The sequence below is a fragment of the Osmerus eperlanus genome, chromosome 12 (genome assembly GCF_963692335.1).
Source record: "Osmerus eperlanus chromosome 12, fOsmEpe2.1, whole genome shotgun sequence".
NCBI lineage: Eukaryota > Metazoa > Chordata > Actinopteri > Osmeriformes > Osmeridae > Osmerus > Osmerus eperlanus.
Genome location: NC_085029.1, coordinates 12,289,484 through 12,314,762, shown reverse-complemented (window position 1 = coordinate 12,314,762; position 25,279 = coordinate 12,289,484). Strand labels below are relative to the sequence as shown.

At 47.9% G+C, this 25,279-nt stretch overlaps 1 protein-coding gene across 1 annotated transcript in view; it reads left to right on the top strand.

Moving 5' to 3' along the window:
• Positions 1-1,691: 1,691 nt before the first annotated feature.
• Positions 1,692-25,279, top strand: part of ank3b (ankyrin 3b) — a 64,103-nt gene continuing 40,515 nt past the window's right edge. The window contains 8 exon segments of the mRNA XM_062474449.1: positions 1,692-1,962; positions 16,010-16,111; positions 16,223-16,321; positions 17,476-17,574; positions 18,689-18,787; positions 20,793-20,978; positions 22,840-22,938; positions 24,506-24,604. Of these exon segments, the coding sequence (XP_062330433.1) occupies positions 1,846-1,962; positions 16,010-16,111; positions 16,223-16,321; positions 17,476-17,574; positions 18,689-18,787; positions 20,793-20,978; positions 22,840-22,938; positions 24,506-24,604 (900 nt within the window). The 5' untranslated portion in view covers positions 1,692-1,845.

Below are 25,279 nucleotides of genomic sequence, written 5' to 3'. Positions count from 1 at the left end.
CTCGTGCACAGTTAACGGGGAGGGGGCTCGAGTGCCTAATTTGTAACCAGCCGTGTTATGTTTTTAATTAGTTTAATTTGGCTACCATCCCGCATCAGTGAAATCAAGTTGTTCCTGGACTGTCCATGGCGGTATAACTAGTTGGTATCTGGCATTTTTGACTGCTAAATTAATCTGTTTGGAAAACAAAATATCTTACCAATCTCACTCTCCATTTCTCTTTGTGCCTGTCATCTTAATGGGTGTGGCTTCCATGTTTCTGGTAGCCAATCAGAGAAGTCTGTTCCTCACACGCATGTCCCAGTCGAGCCAGAGCCCCTCACAGCTCATTAATATTCAGAGACTGCAGTCTCCGGGCGCGGGCTCAGGTGCCGTGTGAACATGCAGCCAACATACATAGAGAACCACGCTTGCATTGTATGTACTATGGGATTCAAACATACCACAATGGAATGCTTGTTGATGCAAGCAAAATGCCTTGCTCAGAACACAGTGGCATTTTTGCTGTGATTTCGTTTTGAAAATTATTGAATTTCCCCCCTTTTTTTCGGTCATCATTCTGTCTTTTTGCTCCTTATCCGCTTCCATTTGTCGTCTGCAAATGCTTGAAGGATTCACACTGAGCTTGCTCTGTAGTGACAGCTGACAAAGCAGAAAAAATAGCTAGGAAAAAGGGAGGTTTGGGTGTGTGGTCCTCATGGGAGAACATTTCATAATAGGACATCGTGGCCAATAGCTGCATGAGAACTGGTGTGTGTGTACTGATCTGGAGCATCTTCACCCCCCTGCTTTATTAGGCACTTCCAGCTGGTGGGTGAGAATCCTGCCATAGTCCAGCCTTGCTTCTCCTACCCTCCTTACCTCTCTCTCTCTCTCTCTCTCTCTCTCTCTCTCTCTCTCTCTCTCTCTCTCTCTCTCTCTCTCTCTCTCTCTCTCTCTCTCTCACATGTCCTTTTTTTTCTGTTGCTCTCTTTATCCTCTGTCTGCCTCTCTCTTCTCTCTCTCCTCTCTCTTTCTCTCTCTATCTCTGTCTGCCTCTCTCTCCTACCTCTATCTATCAGCCCCTCCTTCCACGCTCTACCTCTCAGCTCCTCCCTCCCTTCCTCTCGCTTCTCTCCCTCCCTCTCCCTCCCTCCTCCCTGTCATTCCCATCCCTGTCTTGCGCGCAGCGGAGGGTGTGTGTGTATTGAGAGGATGTCTCCAGGTTCAGTTAGGGCCAGGGGGCTGTGGGACACTGAGACAGCAGGCAGCGGGACCAGACACTCATCCTGAAGACAGAGACTCTTCTTGGGATACCGCCTTAAGCTTCACCCCCCTCCAGCATCCAGCACATTCCAACCAGGCTCAGCTCAGCCTGCAGGACCAAATGAAGAGCTATTTTAACCAGCTCTGGAACACATAAATACTGAAAGAAGCTGAGCTCCTCTGGACTGGATCCTACAGATACCTAACCTATATTCAGACAAAAACGTCAAGAGCGTGTTTACTAGGCACTTAACAGGAGGACGTTGCTTTTTACTCTTTCGTATTCATCCTTTTATCTTTTATCTTCCTTGGCTTGTGCCCTGAGAAGGATACTACAGCTGTTGTGCTGTGTGGGAGAATCTATCACCAGCTCCAGAGAAGCTGCTTTGGTCCAGTGAGGGGGCACCTTCCTCCGGCCACGGTTCTCACCTGCGTGGGCCCTGGTCTGCTGGGTTACCAGACCAGATCAGTCACCTGGAGAGGGGAAAGCCCTGCCCCAACTCCGGTTCTGGGGATCTTCTATCCTGTCGTGCCTGCGTCAGGGCAAAGCTGTGTCGGTGCTCGTTTCTTTCCTAGCGAGCCTCTGAAAGGACCCTCGCCATGGCTCACGCTGCCTCCCAGCTGAAGAAGAGGGCTGATCTGGACCTGAATGCTGTGGAGGACGAGAAGGAGAAGAAGAGGAAGCTCAGGAAGCGTTCTCGAGAGCTGAAGAAAAAGGTAGAGGTGGAGAGGAGAGGGGCTATGGAGAGGAGAGGGGGCATGGAGAGAGGAGAGGAGAGGAGAGGGGGGATGGAGAGAGGAGAGGAGAGGGGGCATGGAGAGAGGAGAGAAGGGAAGCTCAGTGAGATCGTTCCATCACATCAGTCCCTCAACGATCTCGTTCTTTTGTCCTGGTTCATCTCCTTCATGAATCCTCAGCATATGCAGTCACGCACTCACTCACACACACACACTCACACATACATACATATCGCATGAGTGGGCTCCCGGCAGGGGTTGGGAGGGTGCGGGACAGAAGAGGGGGATGGAAGTAGGGAGATGAGCAGAGGTGTAGAGGTACAGTGTGGGGGGTGGCAGAGCTGAGGAGGGAGGGAGGGAGGGGAAACAGGCGGTCGGGAGTGTTGTTCTGTGGAGGCTGCTAACGAGCTGTGGTGCTTGCACATCCTGGTGGGCACCTACTGGGGCTCACCTGCTCAGGAAACACACACAGGTGTGCGTTTGATCTGTCTGTGTGGGTGTGTGTCAGAGGAATGAGGCTGGTGGGGGGGGTGGGTGGGGAGCAGCACTTCAAGGGCAGGTGCTCTTACTGACTGACTGACTGACTGACTGACTGACTGTTTTAATGACTAGACAAACACAGGCAGAACCAGACAGTGTGTAAGATTCGATAAAATGTGTGTCGCTGCTGTGTAGAATGTTGATGTTGAGTTCTAGTACTGTACAGAACATACAGGGGGGGTTAAGTGTTTTATGTGTTTTCAAATTTAGAAAGGCAAAATATCAGTTAACAGTTAAACATCCCCAATTTATTTATTAATATTTATTGTTACTGTCCAGATTGAAAATGATGGAAGCTACTCCTTCGTGGATTATTCTGTTTTCCATATATGAACTGATGGTTACGTAAACATGGTGTGGTGCGTGTTGGCTACGGCGCCGTACAGGGCTTGGTGGTGCGCAGCGTAGAGAACACTGTGGAGTAGTCACGCTTCTGGACCTGCCAGATGAGACTCTTTCATCCCCCGTGGAAAATGAAAACATGTGGTCCACATTCAGATGATTCCATAGTAAAACCTGCTCACACAGAGGCATTTAGTGTGATTTAGTATACTTGTGTATATATATATACATATACAATACATGCAATGAGTAAATATCCTGACATTTTGGGTTGTAAAACGCTCTAATGTGCAGAATTGTCAGCATATTTAAAGGAATTTGTGTGTTATTTTGTGTGTGTGTGTGTGTGTGTCAGGGTATTCTATCCATCTCCCTGTGGAGGAGCCACAGCCTTGCAGATTAAGTCCACTGCAGCTAAACAGTAAAGGGAGCCACACTTCTCACACAGTATGCAGGAGGAGGAAGACACAGATAGAGAAACAGAAAGGGAGAGAGTGAAAGAAAGGGAAAGAGAGAGAGTGTGTGAGAGAGAGAGAAAGAAAGGGAAAGGGAGAGAGAGAGAGAGAGAGAGAGAGAGAGAGAGAGAGAGAGAGAGAGAGAGAGAGAGAGAGAGAGAGAGAGAATGAGAAACATGTACTGTATAAAGAGCTATACAGAGAGGCATAGACAAAGAGAGAAGGCCACAGACAGGAAGTTTCCAGAAGGCTCTTGGAGAGATACAGATGCGAGTCCCTCACATGACGGAACAGTGGGCCCACCAACAACCACACAGGCCCAATCATCACTGTTGAGGAGAAATCAATCGCCTGTCCACCAGCCAATGAATCAGTCCGTTCTTCTTACTGCTGAGTCCTCTTGCCTTCATTAGATAAGTGTAATTATCCTTTTTCTCCTCCGCCTTTTTATTTTGGCTTGATGACTGCAACCTTGACGGGCTCTCATTGCCAAGATCTATAAACCAATAGGATTGATTACCACAAGTAGCTAATCGGTAAGGTTTTGGAAATAAGGGGATGGGGGGGTCCCAGGAGATGTGTGTGTGTGTGTGTGTGTGTACACGTGTGTGTTGTGTTGGTGAGAGGGCGTGAAGCCTTAATCCATCAGAGGGCTTCTATACGTTCCAATGGCTCAATACTGCTGACCTCCACTCAGCAGTGTAGGGGTTGTGGGGTCATAGGTCATAATGTTATAGGATTCTTGGCGATAGTAAAAGTAGATAGTCAGACATGGTAGTTCAGTTTCAGGCTCGACTATGAAGGGAAGAATATGAGTCGATAAAATGTAGACAAGAAGACATACGTTGTTTACGATTTTATTTGTTTATGCTAACAGGTACCCCCATGGAGACAGGTCTATTTCACAATTTGTAACCAAATAAAGAAAGAAAGAAAAGGTCTCAGGTGGAGATTGTTGCTGAGTAAGAAGAGAGTGGAGTCTTCAATAAGAGGATGGCTAAGGAGACAGAGAGAGAGAGAGAGAGAGAGAGAGAGAGAGAGAGAGAGAGAGAGAGAGAGAGAGAGAGAGAGAGAGAGAGAGAGAGAGAGAGAGAGAGAGAGAGATAGACAGATAGAGTGCTTAGAGGGGAGCTGACTCTATTGGTTTACACTTCTGTGATGTGAGAGAGGAATAGAGGAACAGAGGGAAGGACAAGTCAAACACAGTGGCCAAATTCAAAAATATCGATTACATTTTGACTGTAGTATGGTAGGTGTTGTTCAGTTGTGTATCATAGTGCTGGCGGAGGTACAGCTGGCTGTAGCTTAGAGTAGTAGTGGGCTTCTTGGCTGGCGTTGATCTGTCCTATCACATTTCCTGTCGCTGAAAATCCATATTATAGTCTCCTGCCCTGCCCTGCCCTGTCTTCCTCACCTCTCCTCTTTTTTCCTCTTTTCTCCTCTCCTCCCTCCCCTCTCCAGGATCAGAATCCTGCTGTTCATTTGAGCACCAGCGCAGTAATGTCTGTGAGACTTATAGCACTAAAAGCTTTCTTCTTTCTCAGTGCACACATGTTTGTCAATGTTTCTTTCCCGTGGTTGTAGTAGGCTAAGGGTGACTCTGTGACTGGGTCTCCTACACAGTCTGAGCTGCTGTTGTATCCGTGTGATGTCACAGACTTAGGAGACGAGACCCCTGTCGGTCCTCCAGCCTGTCCTTGTTTCAACTCAATCACACACATACACATACACGCAAACACACACATATACACACAAACACACACACACATACACAAACACATCCACCACACACACATACACACACACACACACATCCACCACCACACACACACACACACATACTAGAGGAGCTGTTGACACCCCTCTTTTCCCCATTTCTCTTCCATCTATCTCTCTTATTGTTCTGTTTTTTGGGGTAGAAAGAGGGGTGTTGAGGGGTGTGTGTATGTGTGTGCATGGTTGGGGGGTGGGGCTTCTAAGAGCTCGAGTTCACACTCACTGCCACCAGCATCGTCCTCTGTACACACACACATTCACACGCACATGCACACGCCACGGCACTAATCCCCTGACACTTATTTAAGCCAAGCCTCATTTTTCAAGGTCCCTGATTTCCCTCCTCCCATCGCTCTTCCACCCACACTCCCCTCCTCTCTCATCTCTATTGTGTGTGGAGGGCTTCTTGGCTTCCCCCCACTCTTTTGGAGTCCCCCCCACTCTTTCCACCCACCCACCCACCTCCTCCTGCCCTGCCCTGCCCTTCCCCCCTCCTCCCCTTCTCCACCCCCTCCTCCCCTTCTCCTCCCCCTCCTCCCCTTCTCCTCCCCCTCCTCCCCTTCTCCACCCCCTCCTCCCCTTCTCCACCCCCTCCTCCCCTTCTCCTCCCCCCCCCCTCCTCCCCTTCTCCTCCCCCTCCTCGCTCTTCCTGTCTGTCCTCAGTAGAGTCTTCTCCCTGGGGAGCTGGGCCCTGTGTTTGATTCCCTCATTTTTTTTATCTACTCCGTAGCAAATTTCTCATGTTCTTACTTCTCTTTCTTTCTTTCTTTCCCTCATTCTCTCTCTCTCTTTCTCTCACACACTCTCTATTGAGTTGTAATTGTCCTGGTTCTTGAAGCTAGTAAATAACACATTTGGATTGTGAAAACGATACTGTTCAGGTGATTTACATTCCACAGAAAATCATCTCACACGTAGTTTTATAAAAAGCGTGTAGGTAGTATTACCGTGGTACAGCGTGAGTGAAGTGACACTACTCCAGTCACATGGACCAGACATGTCGCTGCAGCAAAGTGGAACGGAGAGACAAAGAAGCATCCAAGCTGAGAGTGCCTCCTCTTCCTCCCCCTACCCTCATCTTCCTTCCTGATCTGCATAACCCACCAATCACGGCAGAGCCAGCCCACTCACGCCTGCCATCAAAGCCGTTGAATCATGGGAGCTTAACGGCCTCCCATCTCACTCTACCGCATATGGAAATGTGGCAGGTATACACTGTATACACTTCTAATGAGGGTGTTGAACTAGGCCAGGGTGTGCTGCTGTATCTGGAGGTTAGTGGAGACTCTGCTCTGTTTGTGGAGGCTCTGCCATGCTGCGGAGGATCCAGACAAACCTCTTCCTCCCTCTGACTGACAGACTGAGGAGAAGTGGGCAGGAGACGGGAGAACACACGGGCGAGGCTCTGGCTCAGCACAGCTGACGATCCTGCTGCGGGTTCTCCCGGAGAACGAGACGATAACAAGGAGGAGAGAGGAACAGCCGTGTGACGGTGGAGAACAAGCAGAGGGTGGGGTGGAGGAGAGGAGAGAACAAGGCTGGGAGGTAGTGAGAGAAAAGCAGAGGGTTGAGAAGGAAGGAATGTGCTGCAATTGAGGAGAGGAGAAGACCGTGGAGGAGGAGGAAAGATTGTGGGGCGGAGAAAAGAGGAGTGGGATGGAGGGGATGAGAGGAAAGGAAGACGAGTGTGATGGAGGAGAAAAAGCTCGAAGTATTACGAGGGGTATGAATAATAGAACTGTAGCCCATCAGAAGCCTGCGAGAAAGAGAGGGAGAGAGAGGAATAAAGGGAAAGGAGAGTCAGTCGTAATGTTGTGGGGTAAAGGGAAGGAAAGGGTGAGGGGGGGTCATAGAAGGAGAGGGTAGGGGTTATTAGAAGTAGAAGATGGAGGGTGAGGAGAGGATGGAGGTAAAGAAATGGAGCGAGTTGGAGTAAAGACAGGGACAGAGTGGGGGCGAAGAAAGGGAGAGTGTTAACTGGAGTAAACATTACCGGTGTTCTCAGAGAGGGGGGAGCATGTTGTGTTGGTTAAGCCTTTTATCCTACTGCTTCCCTGCAGGGCTGTTGTTCTCTTCCCCACCCCACCTCTCTCCCTCCTCTCTCTCCCTCCTCTCTCTCTCTCTCTCTCTCTCTCTCTCTCTCTCTCTCTCTCTCTCTCTCTCTCTCTCTCCCTCTCAATCTCTGCCTCTCTCTCTCTCTTTTCTCCCCCTTCTCTCTTGCTCTCTCTCCGCTGCAGAGATAGTCAGAACTGGGTCGAGTTGCATCTGTGAAACCTAGACACTCACAGACGCGTCCTGTACATGCACATGTACGCAATTATTAACACACAGCCTTGCCCCTACAGTTTCCTCAATTTGTTTTAATGCAGCACCAGACACCAGAAACTACAACCAGAACAGCCTTTACAGTATCTTCCTTTTTGAATCCGAAACATATACACACACAGCTGTTTAGATGGATGAGCCACAGGAATGTGTGTATTAGTGTGCAGGTGAGTGTGTGTGTGTGTGTTTATACCTCCCTTCCTCTCTTCTGCTCAGCATCTTTAATTTGAGCAGACAGAATATCGAGTTTGTGCAGTTTGTGTAAATATATATCTAAAATGGCATAAGGCTTGTATTTCAATATATAGTGGACTTCAGCAGCAGCAGGTGTGTGTGTGTGTGTGTGTGTGTGTGTGTGTGTGGGGGGGGGGTGGGTGGTGAATGCAGGCTGCTCCATTGCTCTCTGTATTCCCTGCTTGTAGCGGACACTGAAGGTGAGCGGAAGGGTGGGGCTCTAGTCTGGAAACACACATGCTCTCTGCCCTGCCACACACTGTCATGCACGCACACACACACACACATTCTGACACTTATTCACCAGAGAAGGCGAGGTGTGTGATGTATGTCCTGCTGCCCAGCCTTCTCTGTCAGGCAGTGTGTATGTGTGTGTGTGTGTGTGTGTGGGGGGGGGTGGGGGGGGTGGGGGGGCGAGGGGCATGCCAGGTAGTCACGTCACGGACCACAAAGTATCCTGGGTCAGTGCTGAGCTGTGCAGAGATGTTAGGCTTTTCAGGCTGGGAGTCTGGGGCCAGAGCCAGGAAACACTAACCTCCTTTCTTCTCCATCTCTCTCCTCTTTACACTCACTATCTTTCTCTATTCCACACTCCATGTCCTCTCTTTTAGTCCCAGAGAGGAAAGCAAAAGAGAGAGAGAGTGAGATGGAGAGTGTGGTTGAGCCGCTGGACTCATACATTACTGACTTATCTTCGTTTGGCTCCAAGGTGCATCATCAACACTGATGTGTCATTGGTTGTTTGCATGTACATTGTTTGCTCATTTGTTTATTGTCATCTCACTGGTTTCCTTCTTCAGTAAAATTGCTATGCGAAGACTGGGAAGTAGTAGGGAGAAAGCGGACATTGATGCCCTTGGTCAGAGTGCTTATCGATCCTGAGAAAACATTTCCCTAATAACCCATTAGCAACTCTGTGGCTTAATGCTGCATATATGTGTCCTGCCTTCTTGGTGCTACATTGGAATGAATCCCTGTTCAGTCAGTGTTGTTTTTCCCTGTCACATCTTTGCGTGTGTCCTGTGTGTGTGTGTGTGTGTGTGTTTGTGTTTGTGTCAAGAAGATCAGGTCAGCAGCTGCAGCAGTATCATGTGTTAGGTTGCCATTGAACTAAGGAGGAGTGCAACATTGGGAGCATGTGATTGGCTGATGCGAGAGGAAGTGAACCGTAGCAAGTCCATCTGTGTGTTGTTTACAACCCGTGCAGCAGCTTTTAAATGCACCAATTTGTTAAGTCGCACGATTCACGGGTGGAAGGAAAGTTAAGTCCTGTCGACCGGAAACCTGACAGGACCCACCTGCCCAGCACAAGAGACAGACCAGCAGACCAGTGAATTGTGTCTCATTTTAAAACGGATTGAGACCAGTTACATTATCCTTCTAAAAACAGATGAGTTAGAGGCTGGGATTGTTGTTATTCCTTGAAAGCGTTCTTTTAGCTTTAACATGTTCAAGTGAACTAGGAACCAGAAGGATGACAGTCTGTGGGAAGTAATGGCTGTTAGAGCTAGTCCTCGTGTGGGCTGGGGTCCTGAGGGGCTGGGGGATGCAGGGTGTTAGGCATGGAGGCTGGTGGGTGTTCTCCGGACATCTCTAACTAATTCATGACCTCGGCTCAGTGGCTGTCAGAAGAGATTAGGCTACCGTGAGAACAGACGGCCAGTGTCAACCCTTTCTGCCTGTCTGTCTTTCTATCTGCTCTGTCTGTCTGTCAGTCCACACACACACACGTCACAGCCATCCTTACCTCTGCCTAGCCCAGAGTAGCTCTCGAGCAGCAACAGTACAGCATCAGCATCTATCCGCTATCCAATAAGGAATCAGCAGGGCTGAGCCCACAGCCAATCGCCTGAGAGTGTGTGGTACCGATCACGCGGCATGTGTTCTGCTAGGTATAATGATTTAGCTTAGACTCGGTGAGCAGTCTGTACCAGAGGGGAACGCTAACATTGTAGAAGGTTCATACAGAATGCTGTGGTTGTTGACAATTACACAGTCTTTCAGTTATGTGGGCACTGTCAATGCAGTGATCAAGTGTAGCCACTAGGGTCTGATAGAGAACTGGTGTTTGGAGATTCCCAAGAATGCACGTTTGTTTGTGTTGCTCTCTCTCTCACTCTGTCACATTATCTCTCGCTCCATATCTCGCCAGTCTCCCTCTCTTTCCGGTCTCTTCCTCTTTCTGTTCATGTGCTTTCCCCCAGAACCAGCCCATCAGCCTCTCTACCTGCAGCTACTGTAGCCAGCTGAGATGAAGAGGTGATCCAGCCTTCAGCCATATTGACCAGAGGACTGAGGGTCAGGTTCTGCAGAGGAAGATGATGAAGGAGGGAGAGGAGGGCAGCGAGGCGTGTCTCGTGAGGAGTGAGACATGAGGAGTACTCCTAATTGGCTGTATTGATCAGGCTGGTGGTTTATCCGTTTACACCAGAGTCAATAGCTGTATGTTTGTGAGACACTGTTCTCGTGAACGTCATCTTTACACTTGGAGATGATTCAGCAGAATACTTATGACAGTGGAACATCACAACAGTTTGTTAGTAGAACTGTTTAAAATGGTGCTGCTCTGGTTGAAGGACTATAACAGGTGCTAGTCATAAAATACAAAAATAATTACCCCATGTTACTGAAAGAGAAAGGACGCGAAGAGGAGATATTACAAGACATTACAGACGCTTGAGTTTTATTACCTTTATAGCATCATAAGACACTAGTCTTGAACCCTTAGCATTGCAAATAATTCTAGAACCTTCAACATCCTATAACCGTCTAGAATCCTCAGCATCACAAAACATTCTGGAACCTTAAGAACCCTCAGCATAATAAGGGACTGTAACCATTTAGGATGATAACGTTTTCATTCCCGGGGCTTCCATTCCACCTCACACTGCAGTCAGGATTCTGTTGCCATGACAACTCCTCCCTTCCCGCTGAATCAACTGCCAGCCTTGCAAAGCAGAGACATCCTCTCCAAAAAGACCAGAAAAAAGATATTCACTTCAACTGAATATGACATAGATGCACATTGATACATCCAAGTATTTTAGGTGGGTTTGATACATCTCGGTTGTAGGTTTATATTATTGTGCTGGGTATACCCGGTACAGGGCAACACTTATGTTGACCACATCAGACAGTCTCTCATTTGCGATTTGCAGTGAGAAGGCCAAGCATATCAGATTGGAATTAATGCCCCCCCTAGAAAATGAAAAAAGAACCTTATTTAACCATCAAAATGAGTTACTGTTGACTGCATTGATCCAATTCATTAAGTTGTTGGCAACTGTGTATGTGTGTGTGATTGGGGTTGTGTGGCTGGGTAGTGGCTGATTATATTGTTGATGCAGTCAGTAGCTATCCAGAGAAGCCAGCCTCTACTGGGTTGCTGCCTGCCTGTCCCCCTGCCTGCTTACCAGAGAAAGATCAGCCACATCTCCTTAGCTCCTTCAGTGGACTTAATGCTCTTGCCCCCAGGCTCCAGCCTCCAGGCTCCAGGATACACTGGCTTTGGCTACACCAGCAACAGTGGACATACTGGCTACACTGACTCCACTATCTACACTAGTAGCTACACTGGCTAACTGACCTGGCATTGGATCTGCATTGTGGCTCAGGGAAAAAGAGCTGATAAGACAGGAAGACAATGAGACTTGCTCTGGACAGATTCCTGGCTGGGGGGCCTCGTGGGCAGGGGCAGGGGGGCAGGAGAAGGGGGGCGGGGGCCCTACTCTAACCATCCCTGGCTGCTGAGGACTATTTTTCTATTTCGGTTCCCCCATGCGTATCATGGTTACTGCTAGCCCAGAGTGACTAGTGCCTACTAATATGGTAAGTGTGGGAGAGAAATTCCCCTGTGTTGCTATGTGGGATGAGGGCCAGCCAGGAGAGTGTTCAGCTGGCTCTCACTCAGAGCTGGTGTTTACAGGCAGATGCAGGGCTGAATGTGGCAGGCGACTGTAGCTGGTGTTGGTTTATTGTGCAAGATGCTGTTGCTACTTTGTGTTCAATACTCTGTTGATGAAGGGATACAAATGTTAAAGGTGATGCTGCACTACAACTCAAGTGCATACCTAAACTGCACGGTCGTTCAAAACTGTATACGTTCTTTCAAAGCTAAAGTTGTATACTTAAGTACAACAATTAAGAGTAGTATGATGTTATTGTTCAGTTCAGAGGAGGAAGAGATTAGCAGCGGAACTGTTGGTTGCCCCCTGTCCTCCCAGGCATGCTGGTATTTTTAGCCCAAGCATAATGCCCCTGTCTCAGCCCGGTCCTCTCCCAGCCCCCCCCTGTCCCAGCTCCAGCCCCTGCTCCAGTCCTCGCGCTATAGCATAGCTCATTGAATACTCAGGTTTCACTCACTACTGCAGGGGAAAATGGCAGTGGAGGAGGCAGCAGAGTTTCTCTCCTATCCAGTAAGTCCTCTCATCTGATTCATTACCTGGCTGAGCTGGTGCTGCTCTGAAGCGTTAGTCTGATTGAGTTTGCGGCGGTTGACGATTTTGAAGCGGATGTTTGTGTGTGGCTGACTTTGTGAATGCAGGGTCCCAGGATGGGACAAGGACAGGAACTAGAGTGTGTGTGTTTACTGTTGTGGACTGCAGCATGGTGCAGTGTGTGACGGGGATTCGCATCCCGGCGTTGGAAGGCATCATAACTCAGAGATATCATCAGGAAGAGCTACTTAAAGTCACATTTGAGTATCGTGTTCTGATTGATCGATGTTAATGTAACCCACTGACCTTGGATACAGCGCCGTACGCAGCGGAAGAGAGAGAGAGAGGGGGGGGAGGAAGAGAGAGGGAGGAAGACAGAGGGAGGAAGAGAAAGAGAGAGAGCGAGAGGTTAGCCAGGGACGAGTCTATGGTGTGTCTCTGTCATGTAAATGTACTGTAACATCGTTACTGTCGGGTTGGGCGTCCAGACAGATGGAAAGGTCCGGGTTTCTAAGAGAGAGGTGGAATGGGTGCCATTTTATGATGATTATAGTGCGATGAACAGAAGAACTATGGCTCCATTTGGACCCTGATGTCACTGAAGAAGACTGTGATGAGCTGTTACTGCCTGAGAGAAGTAAGCTCTTACCTGTGTCCTTGGACCGCAAACATGTTCTCTGGGTCTAATGGTAGACGCGTGGGTTTGCGTTCGGGTTTGAACCGCATCTGGGGGCTAGGTAGCTTTACCTGGGAGTTGTGAGATCTTAGTCGTGAAAGAATGTGAAGGTGTCCTCTTGGTCGGAAGGTAGCCGTTCGGGTTCGTCGCCCGTCCCAGAATTCAACCCTGAGGTACTTCTAACCCATGTCGTCTGGGAAGTATCAGTGGTTTGGTTATGTTAGAGGACCTCACAGGCAGCACATCTGTAGCTGAGAGTCAGAGTGGTGCTGTGTGCTAGCAGTGAACACATAGGAGATATTCAGTAATGTTATGAGGAAATGAACTGAATGTAGCCTGGTGTTCATATTTAAGTGATAGAAGCATGCTGGTTGGCCCACAGAGGTTGTTGGAGGCTAGAGCACCTAGCATCAGGTGTGTCTGGGTCCAGTTAAAGCTCCTCCACATAACTGGTTCTGGACTTTTCATGCTTAATTCATGGTTGATTATTTATTTTAGTTGACTATAATTTAAGACGTTTCAGTTCATGTGTCATCCATGGACAGTAAGGATGGCTCCTTGGTCTAACGGTACAGTACATGCCTGGTAGACCTGGGGTTTGGTCCCTGTTTCATGCACTTCTGGTTGTGTACGGGGAGGCATAGACTGATTAAAACGACCAGTTTGTGTGTGTGTGTGTGTGTGTGTGTGTGATGGTCAGTGTCAGTTGACAGCTTTAGTGTGAGGGGTTTACCCTATCTCCAACCAGCCTCCCCCTGAAGCTATAGCTAGCCTAAACATAGACAGTATATCTATTCTATTCTCCCCCTTCTTTTTTTCTCTCTCTTTTTCTCCCCCTCTAAGGGGATCCTATGTCAGTGAGCGGTATGTTAGGAGCCAGAGGAATAGGATAGAGGTGGATCCTGGGGAAATGGAAGGAGGGACAGGAGGACCAGAGAGACTTAGTTCAGAGGAGGATGCCTAGTTTGTGTGAATGTGTGTGTTTTTGTGTATGTGTGTGTATGCTTGTGAATGCCTTTGACCCTGGCATGGTTGTTGCGATAACAATGTGTGCTTAATGTTTGTTTGTGTGTAAATGTTTGTGTGTGGTCCGGTAAGCCCTGTTGTAACTTCAACTCTGCTCCAGGGAGCTCACGGATGCTGACAGTGCACTGATGGTGACACAGATAAAACCTCTTAGTGTGTGTGTGTGTGTGTGCTTGCATGCGTGTGTGAGGATCTAGACTGATAAGTCCCCCAGAGCCACTGACCAGCAGCCAGTGCAAAGGGAAGTGACCTAAGAGCACACAGGCACACACTGGCTACAATGACTGACATAACACACACACACGCACACACACATGCACACACACGCATACACACACAACACCTATCCAAGCCACTGTGACCTGCTCCTCAACCACAGCCCACTGTTCAGCTGTCCCTCTAGCTGCTGTTTGTCAACCAAAAATCTGTTGTCACCTGAACTAACTATCAGTGTTAAACATTTGAAACTTCTCCTTTAGACAATAGTGATAGACTGGGGTCATGTTTCCCAACTCCTGTGTAAAGTCCTCCACCACTGAGACTGTAAGTCTAGTTTACAGGTGCATAAACTCTACTAGTTATCACTGGAGCAGTGTAGAAATGTGCAGTAGCAGCCCTCTGGTTCTGTCAGTTTTGGACAGAGGAAGTGAGCCTGTGTGCATACTGTAGGAGAGAGAAATGTAAGAGCCTGAGTGTGATGACTCCAACATGCCTGCTTGTGGCATGTGGTGTGTGTGACTGGGGTGTGGCAGAAATCATTACAGCACTGCAGCAAGAGCAGACAGGGACACTCCCTGCCCAACCCTCCCCTCCTCCCCCTCCTCCTGCCTCCCCTCCTCCCCCTCCTCCCCCTCATCCCCCTCCTCCCCCTCCTCCCCCTCCTCCTACCTCCCCTCCTCCCCCTCATCCCCCTCATCCCCCTCCTCCTCCTGCCTCCCCTCATCCCCCTCATCCCCCTCCTCCCCCTCCTCCTGCCTCCCCTCATCCCCCTCCTCCTCCTGCCTCCCCTCCTCCCCCTCCTCCCCCTCCTCCCCCTCCTCCCCCTCCTCCTGCCTCCCCTCATTCCCCTCCTCCCCCTCCTCCTGCATCCCCTCCTCACCCTTCCTCTCCTCCCCCTCCTCCCCTCTTTTACCTTCCTCCCTCCAACTCCTGCAGAGGCTGACTACTCACATGGACAGGCCACACCCATATTGACCCCCATGCACACATACTACACACACACACGCCCATGCACAGTTGCACACACACACACATTGCACATGAACTTCAGTACTTTGTTGTGAAATGCAATTTTCTCCTCAGTTCTGTCCAGGCTCACTGCGGTGATAAAACCCATTTTTCACAAGGTCTGCTTTACTGAGACACTATATCAACCCTCAGTTGTTTATAACCTCAGGCCTTCTGATAGATGTGTTCATATGTTACAGAAGATGTACTGTAAATCCTGGCAGGCAGCTTACTGCTACTGTGATTAAACATCATCATCAAGCTTGAAGGAAATACACAAATTATACTGAGCTTAAAGATTTAAACATCCAATCTCCACAGTTTCATCCACAGTTTCACATTATCTATTAAGGCCAATTAATCAGATTCCTTCTAATCTCCTCATGCAGTTCTCATAGACAGGAAGTTATCTTCTGGCTCTGGCCATAAGCACAGCTTTACAGAAGAGATGGAGAAATGGACCTATTGTCTGTAGATTGCACTCATTTCAGTGGACTGTTCATGCTGTCAGTCAGCAGACGGTCTCTCCTAGTCACAGTCAACGCACCTTAATCAATACAGATCGCTACCGGATGAGGTTCCTACCAATATTAATTTAGGAGTATTCCAGTGTGTGTCACATTATCTTTTCCTGTACATTGAGACATCGTCAGCATAGTGACTCTGCTGTTCTGCTTTCTCGGCACAATGGCAGTGTCATCACCGTAGCCTGTGTCTGTCAGTCTGCTGGCCTTCTGGGTTCCTGGCAGCTTCACAGCACGTTTAAACACCATATGTATCCCCTGTGCAGAGAAAATGTCCAACTCGAGTACTCTAGTTTTATGCTAAACACATCAAAGGAACGATGGTAGTTGTCGCTGCTTGTCTCTCGCATGATGTTGAAGGAAGGAGGGGATGATGAGAGTGGGGGAACAGCTTACGATGGGTCCCAGTACAGGAGCTACAGAAACGTAACCTTGGTTCTCTCTCTCTCCCTGTCCTCTTCCAAGTCGGACAGCAATGCCAGCTACCTGAGGGCTGCCAGGGCAGGGAACCTGGAGAAGGCTCTGGAGTACCTGAAGACTGGTGTCGACATCAACATCTGCAACCAGGTACCACTCAGTCGTGGCAAATGGTACAAGGGCTGTGTGAGAGATGTATTTGTTGCAGTGTCCAGTACTTTACAGGTTCCATCATTCTCTTTCTTTTGTCGCCCTCTGTAGAATGGTCTGAATGCTCTCCATCTAGCCTCTAAGGAGGGCCATGTGGAGGTGGTGACAGAACTCATCAAACAAGGAGCCAATGTTGACGCAGCTACCAAGGTAAACCCCAGCGTAATATCCTCTGTGGTGAGGAGAGGAATGAGAGGAGAGGGAAAGAGAGGTGTCGATGAGAGAAAAGTGGAGGGAAAGCGTGGAGAAGGGAGGCGAGGAGGGAAGGAGAGGAGAGGAGAAGGGAGGGGATGAGGGGAGCAGAGGAGGGGAGGAGAAGTGAGGAGAGGAGGGGAGGCCTCAGAAGTATGCTGCCTCAGCATACTTACATAGATAGCTAGCAAAGTCACTTTGCCAAAGCACTTAGCAGGATGAGTGGCTGAGAAGGCAGTTCATTGATTGGCGCCAGCAAGAGGATTTTCACACATAGTACAGTATAGGATCTGTTCACTGATCATATGCTAGTTATAATGAAGATTATGTGTATGGTAACTTGAACACCACCGTGACAGTTAGCAATATGTTCCCTCATTAGCTTTAGATCAGGAGGGTTAGCTATTTGTTGTGTAGCCTTGAACGAAAGAGAACTACAGTACCAGTCATTGAATGGGAAAATGCGTCCAAAATTTTGACCGGTACTGTATATATATTTATAGATTGGTGTGTGAGAGAGAGAGACAGAGAGAGAGATAGAGAGACAGAGAGAAAGAGTCAGAGAGAGAGAGAGAGAGAGAGAGAGAGAGAGAGAGAGAGAGAGATAGAGAGACAGAGAGAAAGAGTCAGAGAGAGAGAGAGAGAGAGAGAGAGAGAGAGAGAGAGAGAGAGAGAGAGAGAGAGAGAGAGAGAGAGAGAGAGAGAGAGAGAGAGAGAGAGGGAGAACTTGTTTTGGAAGTAAATAGTGGGGTTGGCAGCAGGAATGAAAACAAGGAGGAGCAGCTGTTCCTGGTTAACATGACACCAACAGGTGGATGACCCCACCCCAAACTTCCCCTCATCGGCTCCTATACCCCCAGCACTTAAGAACTCACCTACCATGCCTTCCATCCATACACCCCCCCCCCCTGCACCTCTCACGACCCCCCCCTCACCTACCCTCATGTTTCACATCTCTCTCATACCTCTCCTTGCCCCCTCCACCCCATATCCTTCAACCGCTAACACTTACCCCCCCTGCATACTGGCCCCACCATCCCAGACCCAAACACAGCCCCTCTACTCCTCTCCTCTTCTCCTCTCACCTCATCTCTCTTTCTCTCCTTGTTCAGAAAGGGAACACAGCCCTACACATAGCCTCGTTGGCAGGACAGAAGGATGTGGTCAAAGAGCTGGTTACCAACAGTGCTAATGTCAATGCTCAGTCTCAGGTAGGAAACACCACAACCACACCCTGACCACACACTTAACCATACTCTGACCATAATGTACATTCAACCACAACCCGGTTATATATACACAACCACATACACAACAATATTCAGACCACACTGAAAGCCACACCCTGACCACATACCACGCTCACTCAGAACCAGAGTCAGTCCAGAATCAACCAGGACTGGACCAGACATCAGCAGAACATAAATCTGTATTGTGTCCCGTGTAATAGAGTGTGTGTGTGTGTTTGTACAGCAGTGTGTGTGTGCGTGTGTGTGTCCTGGCTGGCTGGCCTGCTGATGAATGTGGGTTAGTCTGCAGCTCTGGTCTGCAGGACAGAAGTGCTGACAGGGCGTTGAGTCTAAGGGAGTATTATGGTCTGTCTGGAACCATGGCAACCGTGATGTCACCAAAGCAGTGGGACAGCAGATAAAAAACCTCTCTTTGCCCTCTATTACGCTTCATGTGATATACAACCTATTTCAGCCTTGTTTCATCCTGCATACACACATACACACAGACAGGCAGTGTGTATGTGTGTATGTCTGCATGTGTGTGTATGATCAGGCTTGTTTCAGTTTCTCTAGCTGCATTGTTACGTGACCAGCATGACTATAACAGCCCAGCTCAGCCCAGCTCTGTTTTGCAGCCTGGTGTGTGAATGTGTGTATGCGAGAGTGTGTGTCTGGTGTGTGTGTGTGTGTGTATTTGTGTCTGTTAGTCCGTGCATGTGTGGAGCTGCTCCTGAATTGAGTAGCACTCCCTATCCAGACTCAGAGCATCTCATGCAGTAAAGCCCATTAACACCACCTGTGGAGGAGACTATCCTCAACATTCTCAGCCCTCTGAGCTGTCTTAGCAGCACACTGTCCTACCGTAACAGCATTAACGGCGGGTACCACTTGGGGTGAGTGGGTGTGGTGGGGAGGAACCATGTACGTATCTGAGTGTTTGGCTCAAACATACACCATGTTCTTGAACAGTGTTATCAGGTGTGAGGCGTACAGGCATGCAGAGAGCTGACAGAGGACTCTGCAGGGCTTGTCAGTTTCTCCACACACATGCACACACAGAGGTGTTGAACTACCTTATTCTGTCTCTTTCCAGAATGGCTTCACCCCCCTGTACATGGCAGCCCAGGAGAACCACATGGAGGTGGTCCAGTACCTCCTGGACAACGGCTCCAGCCAGGGCATCGCTACAGAGGTCAGTACACACTACACCCTACACACTACATGCTACAATCCTCACATCCTACACACTGCACACTACACCGTACATCCTAACCCTTTACATCACACATGCTACTGTACACAGGGCTCAAAATTAACGTTGTCCCGTCGTTCCGGGGACTAGGAAAAATATGTCTGGGACAGTTCAACACAGACTTTGGGACGACTGTGGGACGATAAACCATAACAATAACCTTTCAAAATCTTTTTCACAAATCTTTTTCAAACCTTTCAAAAATATGTTCAAAACATTTTTTCAAAAATCTTTTTGTAACCTTTAGAAAAAAAGTTTTTATGTAATTTGTATCCAACGTCTTGTTCAAATGTACAGAAAACTTGTGTTTTTTGTCCAAAACTTGTGTTTAAATTGAAATTCTACACAATACACAGCCAAAGCATCCCTGTGGACATCTTTCTAAGTCCCTCAAGCCTTAGAGACCAGACAATACCAAACCTTTCTTCCTACCTTGTTTTGCAAGCAATGTGCAAGTGTCAATTAGGTTATTGCCAATTACATTACTAGTCATGCATGCATGGAAAAGAGATGTTTATCCCCTGATGACAACTGATTTATTTAATCAAAGGTGACGTGGAGCTCTTCTCTGAACTACATTAGCTGTATTCTCTATGCATACATTACAGGCACGTTCCATGACAATGATGCATTATTCTGTATGTCGTCAGACCCGTCGTACCTCAGTAAAGTGATAACCTCATACAGTTCAGGCCCATGGCCCTGTCCAACACAGTGCACTTTAATGGAGCATGATTGGTGTTCATTTCATTAAGTTCTTCAGCACATAATGCAAGGCCTGCTGTCTGCTGTGTGCATGTATGTGTGTATGTGTGTGTGTGTGTGTCTCTGTGTGTGTGTGGATATCTGCGTGTGTGCTACTTGTGTGTGTAGGCGTCAGAAGTGTGATGACACAGTCACACTGTAGGCTGTGACCTTGGCTTTTCTCAGCTTCCTGAAGTTACACTTCCCGTGAAGTGTAACTCCCACTGGTAGTAGAGAGAGAAGAGAGAGAGAGAGAAAGAAGGGAGAGAGTGAGGGGGGTGGGTGGGAGAGAGACGAGGATAGATTTAGGAGATTCTGTCCTTGAGAAGGTACAATAGTGAACCACAGCCTCTTTCTCTTTCCTCCCTACCTCCAGGGTGTAAATAATTGATGCAGGAGTATATATATCCATGTTTCAAGAAACTCCTGCTTGTTAAATATTGATATCCATCTGCTACCGTAAGGCCTTCATAATAACACTGCCTTGTGAGTGACCAGTTCAAGATCATGAACAAACAGCACTGCCATGGGATTGTTTAATCTTCTGGGGATAATGGCCTTAATTAGGTCTATAGAACAAAGGAAGTCTGTGTGTGTGTGTGTTTGTTTGTGTGAATGCATTCATGCATGTGTGTGTGGGGGCATGGGTATGTTGTGACTGTACAGTTAGCAGGCTCCAGACAGCATCCATATTGAAACAGATCAGAGATGAGGTGGTGCTCCCTATTGTGGTGAGAATGATGAGTAATGCAGCTCCTATTAGGCTTTTTTATCTTCCTCTCTCCGCTACATTGTTTTCAAGGCAGACTGTCTCATTCCATGGCCCCTGCATATTAATAGGAATTGGATGAGATGAATAATAAATATTGTCTTGATCTTGGTCTATTATAACGAGTACATACATGAGATGGGGTAAGGGTATGTGTGCTACTGATGTAAAGTGATTGAAGCCTGCAGTAAGCAATACATTCTATCAGGCATGATATGTATAATAGTGATTTAGGACACTGTGTTTTATGCTAAATACTATCACAGAGAAAGGAGCTTGTCTGCTTCTCTAATACCACCCTCCAGATCTAGAGATCTACATCCAACAATACTAGGTAAACTTACTACTGTTGGTCTCTCTGCCACTAGAGACCAGAACCTGGTGCCATCACAACCAGTCCCAGTAAGTGTCTCTCCCCCCACCCCTCTCCAGGATGGCTTTACCCCCCTGGCGGTGGCTCTCCAGCAGGGTAACGAGCAGGTGGTGTCCCTGCTCCTGGAGAACGACACCAAGGGCAAGGTCCGCCTCCCGGCGCTCCACATCGCCGCCCGCAAGGATGACACCAAGGCAGCCGCCTTGCTCCTCCAGAACGACCACAACGCAGACGTCCAGTCAAAGGTACGGCATCAAGTTCTGCTCACGGTCACAACCTCCTACGCCCACAGTGGTTACTTATGTCCAGTAAAGTGTTGTTGTTGTTGTGATCTTGATGGTGCTGGTAATTATCTGATATTTAGGAATAGCGTAAATACATTGTGTTATATTTCTGGTAGTCCCATAGGGAAAAGTGTAGTTGTGTATACAATGGAATATAAAAACAGTCATGAGCTGCACCATCCAGTTGTAGTCACTCTGTGTGTCTGAATATGTTGCCTGTTTTTCCTTTGACCTCCACCTATCACCATGCAGCCATCTACAGCTTGGTGGTGCCATCGTCACATCTGTTGTTGTTGCTGTAGCTGTTATTGTTGTTATTGTTGTTGTTGTTGTTGTTGTGTGCACTAACCGCCCATTCTCCCCCTGTTTCACCCGGTGGTCTACCTCCCCCTGTAGATGATGGTGAATAGAACGACCGAGGTATACCTGTAAACTCTTCCTCCACCTCCTCCTCACGCCACCACTCACCAACGCAACGGGGCTAACACTAACACGGCCAATGGCTAATGCTAAGGCTGCTAGTGCTTAGCCTTAGCTTAGCCACCACATCTCCCGCATTGCTTTCAGTGGTTGTTTGTCATCACTGGCAGCTTGGTGCTTGGATGTGGAGTGTTTAGCATGTGAAGATGGCCTGAGACAGGATGGACTGAGGATCTCTGTAACTGATGGACTGGGGTTCATAATGACTCCTGCTAAGGTTGCTAATGCTACCATATCCATAGCTTGACTAGATAAACCGGAGTAGCCTTCTGTTTAATTGTGGAACCAGCCAGTGAGGTTTCATGTTGGTACCAGGCCGTCCAGCTGCAGATTAACCAGTCAGTCAGTCCCACTCATTCACCCCTCTACATCCCTCTGTGCACCTGTGCTCTCCTTCTCCTGGATTCATGGTTTAGGTATAAGATAAACAGTAGATGTAAACAAATATAGAACTCACCTGTAATTTGGCCTTAACCTCCTTCAGCAGACTCAGGCATGACTCACTCAGCCAGGTGTCGTTCAACACAGACACCCACCTAGGTCTCCACAGTCTGCACTCTCAAACCCAACACGCTCTCTCACAGAACTTTAAGCGTTGGCTGAAACAGACTTAGATAACAGTAAACTGCATTTTCACTCTGATTAAACCCCTTTACTAACATGTTGTCAGTCAGAACTAAGCAGATACTGTATGTTCTTAACATGGGCTCATGAGTGAGTTGTGCAGTTGCATTGGCTTGATGTACTGACATTCTTGTAGTAATGTGACATTTCCATAAATCCTTTTACATATAAGAAAAACGCCCTCCTGGTAATATAATTTCTAGTAGATTTACTTTATGTAGTATATATAGTTCGGACATTACATGTCCTAAAATATATTTTTTACTATTCTTTTGAAATATCCTTGGCAGATGCCTTGTAATGAGATTTGTTGTTTAGCACTGCAGATCTACAGACTCTCCTGGATGAAATTAGGCTCCATAGACAGAGCGATTGATGGACTGTATCTGCATGGTTGCACAACTGGAAGTCCTGCTGTACTGTCCATCAATATCTATTAGCAACAGCTGTCTGTCTCTCTGCGTCTGTCTGTCTGGTGATCAGTTTTCTAAAGTTGTACTGTATGTTTGCCTTGTTTGCATTTGGCTCAGGCATCATGTGGTTCTCTGTGCTTAATCTAGCGTGTCTGAACACAGAATCTTCCCATCAGGCTTTGCTCACCGGTCACTGGTGGGGTGGGGTGTGTGTGTGTGAGGGGGAGACAGAGATGGAGGTGTGGGATATCAGAGTTTCTGATTGGCTGCTCTTTTGTTTCTGACATCATCGTCTTTCCACACAGAGTGGTTTCACGCCGCTCCACATCGCCGCTCACTATGGCAACATCAACGTAGCAACACTGCTCCTCAACAGGGGGGCCGCCGTCGACTTCAAGGCCAGGGTAAGACTCCGCCCACCTCAGACCACACCCCCTGCTCAAACGTCAAACTGAGTTTCAGACCCAAATGGAGACCAGGGCTACATGCTGATCTCATTCTTTCTAGCTCCCACCAAACCTGCCTCGCTAACATCAGACTGAGACATCTTATGAATGTCGAGCTTGGACTGTTTGTTGAATTTACTCCAGTGGGTCAGTGCAGTGTATCAGACCCCTGGAAACGCATGAGGCTTCATCAGATTTTGACAGAGGCCATTAGACTTCCTGTGGTCTCCAACCAAACCTGCTGGTGTCTGCAGATCTGACTGTGGTGAGCTGGATCCTTGCATGCTGGCTGATGCAAGGAATCACCGCAATCTCTCTCTTTCTCTTTCTCTCTCTCTCTCTCTCTCTCTCTCTCTCTCTCTCTCTCTCTCTCTCTCTCTCTCTCTCTCTCTCTCTCTCTCTCTCTCTCTCTCTCTCGGGGGGATGGGGTGTTGACAGAGATAATGGGAGAGCCTGAATGTGCAGCTCTACCCACCAGCTCTGGGATGTAATGCTGAGCTACGTAATTCTACAGCTGCCACTGTCAGTCTACTGGAGTGGAAACACACACATACACACCAACACAAAAGAACACACACATCAAATTCCTCAAGCACTCTCTGTCACACACACACACACACACACACACACACACACACAGATACACACAGAGGCACAGCCTGTCAGTGAAACATGAGCCTGTAGATTTAGATATAATCTGGGGCGTTGTTTCTCAACATCCCATAATACTCAAGAGTATGGTTGTTGGGTTGTCATGGCTCTGAGGAATGGCCTCCTTCTAGCTGATACAGGCACTAGACACTCTCTACACAGGGTCGCGTGTGTGTGCGTGTGTGTTTGTGTGTGTGTGCGTGTGTGTGTGTTTGTTTGTGTGTGTTGTACCTGCACACTCACATTTGCACTGAACTCTCCCTTTTTTCTAACACAAAGGAACATTCCCGGAGGTCACAATCAATATGTGTCATCACATCATATCTTAACTATCTCTGAAAGGCCCCCAGCTAACACTGAACACCAAACAAAGTCTATTAGACTCGATCTCAGCACATTTACAGTAGCCAACACAAAAGCACTTCCTCTTGAATTGTCCCCATGAACACACCCTGTGACCGGGAGAAGGCATCAGCTCACAGTATCACTTCTGGGAAACACAGCCTCAATAAGAAAACAGAGACAACATATCAGATAAAGGAACCAGAATGTAATGCTGTGGCAAGCCCTGCAGCACACATCTGCAATGTTGCACTGTCACTAGAGGGAGATGTTTGCCTGAAATGTATCCTGGTCACTGTTTCAAAACCTTGGCTCTTATACAAACATATGAAACGGTTGTGAAATTGATTATATGTTGTTTTCAATGTAACCTGTACTTATAGAAGGGTTATATATAAGTGCAATATGAGTACAACACAATATGGTATGAGCTCCGCTAAATCTGATGCATTCTATAAGCAGTCGCTGTCCTCATCTCAGACGTAATGTTGTCATAGTCTGACTTGGCAGTATTTGTCTTTGTCTATTCAAGAATGACATCACACCCATGCATGTGGCATCCAAACGAGGGAACAGCAACATGGTGAAGCTGCTGCTGGAGAGAGGGGCCAAGATCGATGCCAGGACGAAGGTCAGACCCAAGCTCAGCCCAGATCCGTGCTCCCTTTTCCGAGGCTTATCTAAAATGGAAGATTTGTTATGAAAAAACATCATTTGATGAGGTCACACCCAGGGAGGCAGCCAGTGAGAGGCGGCTTGCTACCTTGTGACGCATTACTGGATTGGTCCCTCTCTCTGCCTTGCCTCTCTCGACCCTGCCTTACTCTCTACCCTGCCTCTCTTTACCCTGCCTCTCTCTACTCTGACTCTCTAACTTGCCTCTCTCTGCCAACTAGCCCTCACGCTGTCATTGGCCAGACACACAGATAACAGCAATTTTATTTTAGGTGGAAAAACATGTGGTTTACATTCTATGCAATCATCCACAGCTGTGTAACTCAACAACATATACTTCACTTCACCGACACACACACTATGCTGGACTTGTGTCGCTGCACACACAGCGAAGGGGCAAATTCCTGAATGCTATGTGGTATTTTAAGGAGGTTTATCTGTCACAGGAATAGATGCTATTTTAAAAAAACCTACGACCACAGTCAGCCACTGTGAAATACTTTGAGACTGTGGCTTTTTTTTTGTTTATGTACGGACATAATCTGCAGAGAGAGGGTGTACACTATGTACTGCCCTAAGCATCTCAGACACAGTGTAAGACATCCATGTAAAACCCGCTCTCTGTTTGACT